The sequence below is a fragment of the Mus musculus genome, chromosome 1 (genome assembly GCF_000001635.26).
Source record: "Mus musculus strain C57BL/6J chromosome 1, GRCm38.p6 C57BL/6J".
Classification (NCBI taxonomy): domain Eukaryota; kingdom Metazoa; phylum Chordata; class Mammalia; order Rodentia; family Muridae; genus Mus; species Mus musculus.
The window spans coordinates 85,617,128-85,631,692 of record NC_000067.6 but is presented as its reverse complement, the minus strand read 5'-3'; the positions used below and the strand labels follow the sequence as shown (position 1 = coordinate 85,631,692).

General features: G+C 43.1%; 1 protein-coding gene across 18 annotated transcripts in view; it reads right to left on the bottom strand.

Moving 5' to 3' along the window:
* Sp140 (Sp140 nuclear body protein) overlaps positions 1-14,565 on the bottom strand; it is a 57,550-nt gene that overhangs the window by 13,348 nt on the left and 29,637 nt on the right. For 14 of the 18 annotated variants that reach the window (XR_001785136.2, XR_003956201.1, XR_001785139.2 and 11 more), the window contains 4 exons: positions 11,536-11,637; positions 9,986-10,039; positions 5,528-5,593; positions 1,129-1,233 (listed from right to left, as the gene is read on the bottom strand). Coding sequence is in view for 14 of the 18 variants with exons in the window: in XM_030255396.1 (XP_030111256.1) it covers positions 1,129-1,233; positions 5,528-5,593; positions 9,986-10,039; positions 11,536-11,637 (327 nt within the window). In the remaining 4 variants the exon portion in view is untranslated. The remainder of the gene's footprint in view (positions 1-1,128; positions 1,234-5,527; positions 5,594-9,985; positions 10,040-11,535; positions 11,638-14,565) is intronic. The other 4 variants (XM_030255410.1, XM_030255414.1, XM_017321619.2 and 1 more) reach the window with 1 other exon arrangement.

Genomic DNA, 14,565 nt, shown 5'->3' with positions numbered 1-14,565 from the left:
ACCACATGACCCAGAAACTTCCCTTCAGTGTGCCTCAAACTGAGTATGTATATTCCTACACATGTTGTCCTCCTCGAATTCTCCAAACATTATTTATTACACCCCCAAACAGAAATAATCCAAACTGATGAAGGAATGATGAAAATGTAATATGTACATACAGTGGAATATCATGTTATTCCTAAATGAAAACTATATCTTGCATAAACTACACAGGTGTGGTTTGAAATCATCATGGTAAATGAAAGCAGGCAGTCACAAGTGGTGTATATTATAGGATGTTGTTTGTATGAAATGGGTACAGTGGGCAGATTTATAGAACAGAAATTAGGTGGGCGATTGATTAGTAGAGTGACAAAGGGAGGCAAATATATTCTCATGGTAATTGTTTCAGATGTTCCAAAAAAGAAAATCCCATTTATCTACAGACTCTAATTGCTGAATCATACAGTGTATGAATTATAACTCACTAAAACTCTTAAAAATAGAGACAATGTAATCTTTTCTGTTAACTGTCATCCACAGCCTCCTATTAAGAGAGCGCTAAGATGAAGACCATCATACTGAGGCTTTATTTCTTGCACACTTTTATAGCATATTATTGAAGAATATGCTATACCAATGATATACATTAATCCCCATCGATCAGGCTTTAAATTATTGTCCTCTATTTCAAAATGAAAAAATTCAGGCTCAGAAAGCCCCCCTCTCTATAGAATGAGAACATCTTGTTTGGCCAATCTGAGGCTGGAAATTGGGTTCTCTGATTCTCAGTCCTGTGATGGCCTTCCCATGACTGTCATGCCCTGGTGCTAATGACGCAGGGATGTGAAGACAAATGTTTATAGCCTCTTCCCATCTGTGTCTGACCAGAATGAAACTATACAATAGTTTCCATCTATGGATGGAAGTTCATGGGCTTCTTTCTGGTTCTCTGGGCATCTCGTGGCTATATTCACGTTGTTGTGAGCATCTATTATGTATTGTTTCTTCAAGTGTGAAAATTGCACATCAAGATCCCTTCCTGATGTCAAGCCATGCTTACCCCACAGTTCCTTAAGTAATAGTTGCATTATTACATGTGATTTCAAAATTTAGCATTTGCAAAACAAAAACCATGAAGCCCACCTTGTTTGAATTTTTCCTTGTGTAACACTCCCTTCAAGTTACCACACGTCACGGGAAGCAACTCAGCACTAAAATTGGCATTTTCTTTTCTGCGTCTTCTTAGACCTGAAAAGAGGATTTCTTCTTGTGTGTCACTTTTCAATTGCTCAATTCCTCCTTCTCCCTCTTGGGGCCATTCCTTTAACACTTGGGACATTTTGACCCTTACATCTCTAGATTCTAAATCTTTCTTGCAAGTGGCATATTAGATACATAGTGACAAAATACCCCTAATTTATAAAATAATAATAATAATAACAAGGCTTTAGCAGAGAAATCTGAATTCAATAAAACTGTCCTGACTCCCACTCACTCTGGTTAGCCCCACTGATTGCTTCATGAAACATACAGCTGTTGCTGGGTTATGGCAGGAGCTGTCCAGATGTGCTATTTACTAAAGATGGTAGCCAGATATGGTCCTTTTATCTCCCCATTTTAGTACTAACTTGGTGAGCAGGGAGAGGAGATGATAGGCAGAGCTGGGTGGATCAATTCTTGGTAGGTAATTCAGCTGCATACACTGTTATAGAGACTAAAACTCTTGCTTCCTCTCTGTGGATGGCAGGACCACGAGGCAACATAAGGTCGTCCACTCAAAGTGGCTTTCAAAGGAACTATCCTCCTCCTGGTTCGAGATGCCACTGAGACTCTAGAAGGCTAAGTCATGCTAGCCCATTCCTCCTCCTCCTTAAGTCCCATGTTCATAGCCTACTGGGAAGATTTCCACCTGACTCATCCCGGCAAATTCCAGCCTGGCTTGGTGTCAAAGTTTTGGCAGCAGGATCAGCCAGCACAGCAAATTGAGATATCTTGCCTCCCTACTGCTGTGTGTTGTTTTTCATTGTGGGACTATAAGGTCTGCTGGATTACCTTTTATTGAACATGTTTAAGGCTTGTATTTTGAAGAGATAAAGAAAACACTGATGTCTATTTTAGCAACAGAGAAGTTGGTATAGGGAGATTGGGATTTAGATCTAGATACATGTTAGATCATTCAACATTTTATTTCCAAACAGAATGCCTGAGCAAGGCAAGACAGAGTTCTTGTTGCATCCAGAGTCATTTTTACCCATGTACTAAATTGAAATCCATCACTAACCCCATAAATGCAATTGTGGTCAGAACACAGTTTAAAGTTATTTAAAAAACAGTTGTTATGGTCAGTCTTAAACTTTAGAATAACAGATTTGTCAATTCTCTGCTGTTTTTTCAAAAACTTTATAGAAGGCTCAATAGTTGTGATCAATTTAGTAAATGGCAAATAAAGTAACCTGTTACTCTGCTCATGTCACTAATGACATAGGAGTTTCTATAGGGGGAAAAAAATGAAAAGTCATTTTTTCCAGTTGAGTTGGTTGAGGTAGTCCCCTGGGATACTAAACATCCTAAGGCAAAGGGCCAAACCACAGTGTGACCACAGAACACATCAGTGGGATCATATCATGCCAGCGGGGCTTACACCAAACCCCCAAAGGAAAGCAAAATTTCTTTCATGAAGCGAACCTGATGTCTGGCCCCTCATCTTTCCCTACTGTGGAAGTGACGGCAGCATATCATGGAAGAGAGAGCATCCTATACTTCCAACATCTTCCACCACACAAGACACCTGCTCAAGCACCCAGTCACCTCTGTTCTCTTCAATCTCCCCAACCCAATGGCTGCACACCAGCTGCTAGGGAATAGAGGCAGAGCTCCAAGAGAACTAAAAACGGGGTGGTGCCAGCCCTACTTGCATGTTCTAGTCTGGGGTTTGCCCAGGCTAGCAGAGAGGAAGTGCTTTAAATTGGAGAAAGCATGAAGGTTCATTCCTTTGCTCTTTGTTCTCTCAGACATGGTCTGCCTGTCTCAAAAATTGGGTACCAGGTCAGAAAGGGCTCTCAGCTTCACCTGTGGAAAACTGCTGCTGCAGAAATGGACCCGGAAAGCTACAGGGCCTATCCAAGATGAGAAAGAACTCACCAAAAGAGGGGAAAGAAAGGACTGAGAGTAAATCTGCTTTCCTCTTCCAGATCTGGCCATTTTAATAACCAATATATAAGAGAAAAGTATTTCCATAAAAATACAGTTCAACTAAGAAGAAGATATTAGGAGAGACACATTGGTGGTATAAATACAATTTATGCTCTTGCTCCTAACAGCTTTACTCTCAAATTGATAAGTAAGCTTGAGTAGTGTTTTTGGTTTTGCTTTCTTTTGTGTTTAATCTTCAGATAACCCCAACCTTACCAGACAAGGGTGAAGGGAAAGACCCACAGACGCTGTCTTACCCCTGATCTTAGCAGTGCGTCCTGGGTTCTTTTTCATTTACTTTCTCTTGAAAGCTGCCTGGAAAAAAGCTATTCTGCCACCTAGGAGGGACACAGGCAAACTCGGAGTTGAGCCAAACCACAGGGGAAATGGAAGGAGAAAGGGAGGCATCCTGCTACCTCAGGGTGCTTTCTCCGCACACTGTGGATAAGAGCTCACAACAAGGAGCTGTGGTCTTCCAGGCAGAAGTCAGGGTTAAAGCACATGCAGGATTCAGTTGTATTAATATGTTGGAAAGAAATCTATTTGCCTATACATGAAGATAATTAATGGAAGTGTTTTCAAAAACCTCAGCCCAAATAGTGTGGTTTTCATAATACGCATTCAAAAAGATGGATGCAGCCCCCTTTTCTCCTTTTCAAACAAAAATGTACATATTCGTCAACAGCACAGCCAGGACATTGTCAAGAGCATAAGACTCTTAGTTGGTGAAATTAATATCAAGTTGGATTCCAATGCCAACTTCATAGACCTGATGCAAAATTGATAATCATTTGAAAAACAGCATTTAGCTTTTGTTTAGGAGAAAGGAATCCTTTAGACCATCACTAAAATCAGACAGCAGGGATGTTTGTAAATATATATACAATATAGGTATAAGATTATAGGAAACACCACCATGTAGATATATTTGTGATTAAATTGTTCAAAACATTCTAAGGTCAATTGTGCGCTCTCTCTCTCTCTCTCTCTCTCTCTCTCTCTCTCTCTCTCTCTCTCTCTCTCTCTCTGTGTGTGTGTGTGTGTGTTTGTATGTATCCCTAAAGAATACCTTTCATGACAAAGGCTGATCATATTCAATATTTTAAAAAACAAATAAAAATATAGACATCACATCTATTCCAATAACCAATGTATGTATCTTTGCATATGTGTGCATGTGTGTACATGAATGTGTTCCTATGTATGTGCATGTGTGTGTGCCTGAACATGCGTGGAGGCCAGAGATCAAAGTTTGGTGTCTTCCTCAATAGCTCTCCACCTTGCTGTTGCCACAGGTCTGACAGTCAATTTGGGACTCACTGATCTGACTAGACTTACTAATCAAGCACTGTGAGGGGTCTACCTGGATGTGCCTCCCCAGTGAGGGGTTACAGATATGTACATTATGCCCACACTCTAATGTGGGTATTAGGGATCCAAACTCTGGGCCTCGTGCTTACACCCACAGAGCCATCCCATCAGTCCTTCAATGAGCACATTTACAATCATGGACTGTCAGTTATTTTTCTGTCAAGTATATCTTTCTCTCTCTAGACAGATAAATAATTAAGAGACCTGAATTTAGGCAAAAATTAATGCTTTGGCAGGTTTCTCTCTGTGTGTCTCCCTGTCTCTGTCTCTCTGTTTCTCTCTGTCTCTGTCTCTGTCTCTGTCTCTCTCTGTCTCTCTCTCTGTCTCTCTCTCTCTCTCTCTCTCTCTCACACACACACACACACACACACACACACACACACACACACACACACACATTTTTACATATGAACATGCAGCCTGGTTGCTTCATTCATCCTTCTTCTAGACATTTTTCTAAATCAATAAAAAATTTTATTCTGAGGATGACAGCACTTCCCTTTCAACTTTGGACCACCACATGTACCAGAAACAAACTGTTGGTAAAAGACTTTGTTACAGCATCTTAATCCATATCTTAATGTAGCTATAAAATGTTTGTGGGAGGGTGGAGATTGCACAGAGCAATAAATAGGTAAGCATGAGGCTATGAGTTCAGATACCAGCTTCTACTTAAAAAGTACGTAGGTATGTACCTATAGGACTAATGTTAAGGGTCTAGAGACAGGCTCATGGGGGCTTGCTGACTGACAATTATCAAGGGAATATGGTAGAGAATGAGAGAGCAGGATATTTGACATCCTCCTCAGGCCCCACACATGTGGGGGCAAGAATGGGCACCCATATGTACCTGTGTGAATACAACACACACACACATATACACACAAAATCATGGCTCAGCACCTCACCAGCCCCCAAGTGTGCAATGGACAACACCTTAATAAACACAAGAGCTGTACCAGTCCCTCGGTTTGCTTACGTTTTCTCTGTACACTCATTGGCTTTCTCCATCTTGGTTTTGACCAGTTGTGGCCTTTCTTTTTTCCTTCAAAACAAAACAAAAGAACAGAATCAATATTCAAAGATATAACGTAATTCTCTGTGCCTTAAATAAAAGCAGCATTCAGATACTGTTCTCAAACTTCAGATCTTAGAAATGGGCACAATTCTTAACAGTTTAGTCATATGCAATTTGATGCCAGAGTTGAATTTCAGTTCTTCATGTGTCTTGGGCTGTGGCCATGGAGAGCACCTCCCTTTGAACACCTGTGAAAGCTAATTCCTGCTAATGGAATGATAAATGTTGGGGCATGTATCTACCGTGCAAATCCAACCCAGAGAATGCTACACTGGAAGTCAAGGAATGCTCTCAACTTCCATGTGGAGAGTTTTCTTAGTCTCTATTCTCTTCAATTTGTAGCATGAACCCTCTCACATGTTTCATATACCACCAGAAGGGCCAGGGTTGGGGTGGAGGGACTTTAAGGAAGCCTAGTAGAATCTTTTGTTGGGTTTTCTCTTTAATTATCCAAACTCATGGGCCCACAGCTCTGGAGAAGTAGAAGGTCTGTCTAGTGGTGCAGTGATGGATTGTTACTATTTGTTTATCTGTGTGTGCTGAAATATAGGATGTATGTATGTCCATGTTCATGTGTGTGTATGAATGCAGGCAAGTCTGTTCCAGTGCACACATGCAAAGGTCAGAAGACAATGACACATGTCTATCCTTGCCTAGCACTTTGTTTGGGACAGGGTCCCTCTGGATGTTCACTGATTGTTAGTGGCTGGGAACAATAGCTTTATTGGTGGAAGTGAAGGCCTGATGCACAGAGGGAGGCTTTGTGAATTTTCCCAAATAAGACATCCATCTTGAGTAGAGTCAACAACAGACCCAAAACTGACAACAGGGGAAGCACCAAAACTGTTGTGGTCTTCCAAAGAGAACGGCATACTAAAGGACATTCCAACCCCATGATACTCCTGGGGTCCAGGGTACTTCAAGCTAGAACCAGTTTCTGAAAAATTCCATCAAGACTCACCTGGGCATGGTTCGTGAGCTCAGTTAAGCTGGTGCCCACTGCTCAAGCCAGTTACATGAAACTGAAAGCAGATATGGCCATTGCTCAAGCTGGCAACTCAACCAACTGGGTTGAATACTTGCTCAGTCCTGTGAGAAGTCAAGACTAGCATGTTATACTACCCTTCCCAGGGGCTATGGAAATATGCTGTGACTGAGTAGTGCCTGTCTCTACTAATGGTTGCTGGCACTGGGTCTCTCCTACAGAGGCTACTGTACATGATAGCCTGATACCTCCTGCTGGGCAATGGCCTACCTTCTCTCAGGGACTGAGACCTACTACAAAGCAGTTTTCCCTGGCATCTGGCTTAGAACTTTGAAACCCTCTTGAGGGTTTATTGGTGCCTTAAGTCTGCTGAGCCACATTTGGGTTACAGATCAGCTAAGACTGGCAGCACCATTGTAATGCTAGGAACATCACTGTCACACACTTGGCTGTTGGGACCATTTGCAGTATGATAATAACACCCCTATTTTTTTTTAAATGGAAAGCACATACCAGTGCTAATCCTTTGACCTTCATGTCTTGTGCACACACACACCTGGATAGGGCAGTTTGCTCACTGCAGAGAACAGTCCCCAGAAAGGAACTTTAGACCTTCCTGGATAATGGTCAGGATTGAAGTAGGGAGGGAGCTACAGGTGACACATAGACCTACTCTGAAACTCAGGCTTCTGTTCTGGTACCCAGGGCTTCCAGTCTAATTCTGGTTCCTTCTATGGAAATTCTTTGCCTTACTTAAAGGCCCTGATGGCCTGGAACTGGGTGAGAAAAGGAATGGTCTGAATGAAAGATGAGTGAAGTGGAAATTTGTGATTTCTTTGGAGACTCAGTTCTGTGATGTCATGTTTTTCTGGAAGCTCTCTTCTGAGAGGATGTTTTGTTGAAGCAGACATGTGAGAGGACGCTCTGCAGAGAATAGACATATGGTGTCTTTCTGGACGCTGTCTTGTGAAGAAGGGGCATGTGATGTTTTGCTGGAGCAGATCCTTGAGAGGTCACGTGATATTCGGAAAGAATATAAGTATAACCCAACAGACAGTGGATAACGCTCTTGCATTGGTTAGCCTTGCTTTCCTTGTCGATCTTCACTTGTCACAAAGTGATTTCATAGAGAAAAATGCACCAAAGAACTTCTCATGATATTCTGGTGGCTTCTGACCCCTTCTGCAGCCTCCTGCAGATTGACCAGCAGAGACTCGTGGTTTCTTCTGGATCGAGCCTCTGCTGCCGATCCATGTTTGGTGTTCTGCTAGTGGTCTGGACTGCTGACAACAAAGACTGGAGTCTCCCCAAAGAACTACTTCTAAACAAGTCCAGGTCCCCCTCCTCCTATTAACTTCTCTTCCTCCCCTACCTTTGTTCAGTGGGCTGTAAGAAATGTTGGAGTGTTTAAGAACCCTTATGAACGTAGGTTTTGAAAAATATAAGCCCACAGGTGAGGGTGCAGTCTCTGGAATGACATGGCATGCTATCAGAGCAGAACCTCAGGCACCTGAGGGTATACCTCTCACTTAGGAGGTATGGGTTGCCCCAGAGAAGCTTTGATGACACCCACTTTTATTGCCAGACCCTCACTCTGGTGGGCTCTGCCCCACTGAGAGGGCTACGCTGATGCCACTCTGTTAAAACCATGGTCAGAGAATGGATAGAATGCAGGACCCACAGCTAGTAAACGGAGCAGGAAAAGGTCCATTTGCCAGCATTGCCTTGTAAAACAGGGACATTCCTGTTTACTCCTTAGTCCCCACATAGGCCTGTGCGTGCAGCATCTTCCTGGCTTGGTCCTCATCATAATCTTTGTGGATCTTGGCAGAGGAACAAGAAAAAATCTACCCTATGTACCAGCATGTCACCCCTAGATGTTTCTGTAAGAATTTGAAAGCACAGAGCCACAGAGAGATGTCTCCATGGGCACTCCTAACACCTTTGTCATGTCCCAAAGTGGGAATGTTGAGGATCTAGCATTTGGAGAGCATGCAAAAAAATTGGGGTACTCAGACAAAGTAGACTGCATAGCAATAAAAAGGAGCCAACTGCCACTGCATTCTTCAACATAAGTTCACAGCAGAATCATTCTGTGGAGAAAGCAACCTTTACACTAAAGAACATGCTGGGAAATCTTACTCATAAAGCACTTAAAAACAACCTAAACTAAGTATCCTTGGAGAATAAGTGTCTGCCTTGATGAATAAGGGGCAACGAATGGCACAGAAAATCTTGTCAGCTTCAAGGTCATGTTCTGTGTCTCCACTAGATTTTATTGTTAAGACTTACAATTAGCAGGATCCTTCAAAGGCTGTGCTTAGGATTTGTGCTTTCCACTATCCATTTAATGTAAAATAAGAATTGCAAAGACACTGAACCCTCCTTTATGGTCATATGTTCAAATAGAAGGGTGTAGACTGAAGAAACTTAGGTTTTCTCCAGAATGCTCCTCACTTCCTGCTGAGTCCTCACTGAGTCTTTCAAATCCCGTCACAGCACACCACGCCTTTTCCACATTAGTATTTGAAATTCCTCCTCAAAGGTCCCAAAGGCTGGATGAAACATGCCTCTAATCCCACTATTCAGGAAACAAGAGGCAAGCAGATCTCTGTGGGTTCCAGGCTACCATGGTCTACAATGCAGACTCCAGACCTTCCAGGACTACACAGTGAGAGCTAGTCTCAGAAATAAAATGAAATATAATATAATAAAATACAGCAATGACAAACAAATCTTCAGTCTCTCCTCATTGGGTAATTTCAAAGCTACTTCTGAATGTTTAAGAACATGCTGGAACTGCATGCTACTTTCAGCAAACTCATCCATTGCTTACCAGTGGGGTATGTTCTGAGAAATGTGTCAGTAGGTGATTTTGAAACCCTATAGAGAAATACCATCTTATGAGGACACACTCAGATATGTGGGATGTCATTGTCATGGCCACGGTTATGCAGTTCCTGACTATTCCAAAATATGCACCAGTCTTTATTGTTCTCAGGGCAAGTTACCCAAAGTTCAGTAGCTTAAAACAGCACAAGTTTATGTAAGCATTATGTCAGTTAGAAGTCTGATGTGGCTGAAGTCCAGCTGTCCACCACCCTTCACCTGTTCCTGGGGTCTCTAGGAGACAACCTATTTCCTTACCTGACCCATAAAATCAGATTAGTCACCCCTACACCAATGGTCAAAAACAATCATACTTCCCGCCAAGGTTTCTAGCTTAATCACTCGTGTAGAGAGTGTCCTTGTCATTAAAATAACAGGTTCAAGGTCACCAAAGTCTACTCTATTATCATACACAATAACAATAGTAACTCTGGGATTAGTTATTAGGAATATCAAAAGCATGTAAACAGCCACTGTTTCCTTACTTCTCTGCTTCTTGGGTTTTCTTGCAGGAATGTTCCTCCTGGTGCCCACACATTCTAGAAGACGGAAAGTGGCAATGGGGAAAGAAATAACAAATAGAAGTTACAACCCTTAGGACCATTCACACTGCAGAGGCCTTGCCTACAGCAAAGCTTGGATTGCCATTTCTTTCCTCCCTCTTAGTAGAATCTAAGCCCAGTGAACTGACAACTGGGAATCCAGGGAGGGCCTTAGACATTGCTGCCCCACCACCACCACTACTACCTCCCTATGAGACATTTTATATGTTAACACATTTTTGTACAAATAAAATGAGAATTTGGTAGGAAGTGTTGTAGGCAAGCCCTAACTGGTTCTCTGACATGCTTGAGGGCTTTGGTTGGGAATGCACCCCAGATTGGCCTGAACTCTCTCCTCCTCCAAAGCAGAGGTTCACACAGTAGGGATGGCCTCATCATAGCATGGCAGCTAAAAAATATCTAGCTGCAAAAGGTGACTCAGCAGTCCTGGGTGGCAGGGAAGAATGGGTGTGACTCAGTACCTAGAGCAGCAGACAAGATAAGTGATGGCTTGAAGAGTTTAATTTTTCAGGTGACCTTATCTAAGACACCTAACACTGTAGATATGGAACCAGAAGATGCTACCTCCTGTAGCCAGGTAGGAACCCCACTGGGAAGATAAGGATACTAACTCACCTACAAAACTTTCTACCCCAAATATGTTCTGGTTAAAAGAAATGTAGGGATAAAGATGGGGCAGAAACTGCCGGAATGGCCAACCTGTAACTGGCCCAACTTGAGATTCATCCCATGAGCAAGAACCAATCCCTGATACTATTAATGATACTCTGTTATGCTCACACACAGGACCCTATTATAACTGTCCTCTGAGCTCTACCCAGCAGCTGACTGAAACAGATGCAGATATCTACAGCTAAACATTGGACATAGCTCAGGGATCCTTATGGAAGTGTTTGGGGAAGGATTGGAGGCCCTGAAGGGGGTAGAAACTCCACAGGAAGACCAACAGTAAACCAGAGGCCTGGGAGCTCTCAGAGACTGAGCTACCAACCAAAGAGCCTATAGGAGCTGGACCAGGGCTCCCAGGACAAATGTACCAGAGGACTGCCTTGTCTGGCTTCAGGGGGAGAAGATGTGCCTAATCCTGTAGAGACTTGATACACTACAGTGGGAGGGATACTCATAAGGGGGAGATCTTCACTCTCTCAGAGGCGAAGGAAGAGGGGATGAAGGAAGGACTCGAAGGGGATAGGGGACTGGGACTGGCAGTGCAGTATTTGGGGTGTGAATGAATGCATTAATGAATGAATTAAAAAAAAGTACATTTCTTCTACTTCATCTACATGTGACCAACTGACTCCATCTCCTCCCACATGGCTCTGCAAAAGTTTCTTGCTTTTCTCCAGCTCCCAACAAGAAAATGCAGAGGACTGGATTCTTGGATGGACTGGACTAGGCTGGACTAGAAGCTATGGGTTCTCACTGAGCCATCCCTAACCCAGGACCGCTGGCCAGATTTATCTACTCCTTACCTCCTTGGCTGCTTCCCATCCTTGCTTCCAGGTCTTCTGGCACATATGTTGGGGAACATATGACACAGGAACACTTCTTTTCACGTGTGGGTTGCTGTGCTCCTGGGCCAAAATTGTGGGTGTACATAGGTTTGTTATCTAATTTTGTAATACTGGGGACCAAGCTCAGGGTCTCATTTGTGCAAGGCAAGCAGTCTACCAGTGAGCTACACCCTCAGTTTTGTTTTGTTTTGTTTTGTTTAATGTTTCAGTTTTAGACAGGGTGTCACCTAATTTTCCAGGTTGACCTTGAATTTACTCAAGCCCAAGGTAGCCTTGAACGTTGATCTTCTACTGCCCCTCCCCCCAGGGGTGACACATGACCTTCCTGTAAATGTATAGATACCACCCCTTCTCTTGTTCCTCCAAAATATTTTTACATTTCCCTTCTTTCAGTTCCTGTTTTTAATTTTTCCTCTCCTGTCTTGCCCCCTTTGTCAGAACTATATCTGTTCGATTATTTTAGGGCACAAGTCACCTTGTCTCTCATAGAACAGCAGGTCAGAAGCAAGCCTTTCCAACCCCTCTCTTGGTACCATCGTAATCTAGCACCCTGTATACTTGTCCTAACTAAGAAAATGGCTGTGCATGGATCCTGAGACAGAGACAGAGGAGAGCCCCCACTGCTGACTGCACAGATAGTCTGAACTAAAGAGGAGCTGCTTTTTGGAAAAATAAAAACAACAACAATAAAGATTAAGAAGTGAACAGAAGGCCGGGCATGGTGGCGCACACCTTTAATCCCAGCACTCGGGAGGCAGAGGCAGGCAGAATTCTGAGTTTGAGGCCAGCCTGGTCTACAAAGTGAGTTCCAGGATAGCCAGGGCTACACAGAGAAACCCTGTCTCGGAAAAACAAAAACAAAAACAAACAAACAAAAAAAAGATGTGAACAGAATGCCTGCTCCAGCAATCACACCCGAGATCAAATGGAGCCATTCTCTTTCCACATCTACATTACTTCTCATTTCCCACCTTTAATTTACTACAGGTAGTCATAAATAAAGATTTAACGTTCTTATCTTCCACGAGGAAGAATAAAACTGTGCTTTGAAAACAGTCAAAGGTAACCTTTTCTGATGTTACCAATTCCCAACCCTTCCCATTTAGCCATTGACTACCTGCTTGCTAACCATGCATCTGAAATCTACCCAAACAGAAGTGGTGGTACAAATTTTAAATCCAGCCAATCAGCAGTAGTCACCTTCCAACTGCTGGATGACTGGTTCAGGGTAGCCTGTGCATAACCACTTCTGCTTTACAAAGTCTACAGACCCTGAACTACCTGCTTCTCGAAGTTCTAGGCACAACCAACTGTGGCCTTTTCTGTAGAAGCCATATACTTTGAGTGCAGTGTCTCCTCCCACCCCTACCAGGACCTTCACTCAACAAGCTTTCAGCTTCAGGTATGGGAGTGATAGTCTCCAGCTTCCATATATGCTGTTATCCACAAGATCATCTGAAGGCTTCCTGGGAGTGTCCTACAGATGCAAATTCCAGACTGCTTGTGCACAATTCAGATAGTGTTCCTGAACCACCACACCAAGTGACTCAGTCTCAACTGGAGCTTGTTTCGTTGTGCTTTTATTTCTGAGTCAGGTTAGTTAGAGATGCGTGTAGAAATCAACATAGAGAAATTTCTATCTTCATTTGTAGGTACAGTATGTAGCAAATATCCTGTCTCTATGTTTATTCTTGCTACATTCAGTCTCGGGAACTTTTAAAAAGTGTTTTTCCTTGTGTCTGCCCCTGATTCGCCCATCTTTCTGAGTAGCAGAAAATAACGGAACAAAACAGACAGATGGACAGATGGACGTGAAGGTCTGACAAGTTCCCAAGCCAAGCCAGCCTCACAAATTAATGAATGTGGACCCACCCACCAGACAGAAGCCAAAGTACAAAGAACCTTGGTCCTACTCTACCATGGAACGTTCACAAAGGCACATGGTGGCTTGCCAGTCTGTGAGGATAAGTCATTTTTCTCACTGTGGATGTAACCTTGAGTCAACTACTATCAGGTCATTGATGTCCCCCTTTTAGCCCGTGCTTCTCTTGAGAGCCTGGTAGTCCACCCATGGCAACACACTGTTCACACTGAGAACCACACATCATCCTTCCATTCATCATGGGGTTGCTGTCTCAAAGCCAGTCTCCCACGGCAGAACCCGGGCTCCTCCTTGTGTTCTCACAACCACTCTGAGTTTTGTACTTAATAATCAGCAGGACTTAACTAATGGTTCCACTTCACAATGGAATGCCGGGAGGGGGGGGCGCAGGACGGGGGCTTTACATGTTTGTCAAGTAGCTCTATATAACAAGGGAGGAGGTTCTCTAGTGGCTCCACGTCCCCACCAGTACTTGTCATTCTAGACTATTCTCTGGGGAATGTTGCTTTCTTTGACAAAGCCCCTCAACTGTGAAGTTGAGATCTTTTTGAAAATGGAACTTCCAGATTATGTGGTCACAGATGTATTTCAGAGGTCCTGAAAGATTCATCTGTGCTTGTCTCTATAATCAATCATTCTAAGCCACCAGGACCTGACTAGATGTGATAAAAGCCCTTGTCCCTTCCCTGGAATGCCTCGCCTAATCACAGTAGCTTCTCCCATCTCTCCTAAGCTCATTATCTTAGTACTTTCATGTTCTACTTTTGCTTGATGAGCAATGTAATGTTATATGCTTGAGAAGATCAGTGCCTCATCTAGACGTTTATTTTCTATGGGGTGTCGAGCTCTAGAGCACCACTGGGTATGTCAACCCCATCCAGGGTGGGCTCCACACTCAGGAGTAGTTGATCACACAAACTTTGTGGTTTTGGGGGGTGGAGGCTTCTCTTGTTTGAGTATTTTTTTGTTCTTTCGGTTTGTTTTTATTTTTTAAGAGAGAGCAAGGGACACACAAATACAGGCGAGAGACAGAATTTGGAGAGGATCTGGGATGAGTTGGTGATGGGAAAAGAATACTATCAAAACACATTGTATAGCATTATATT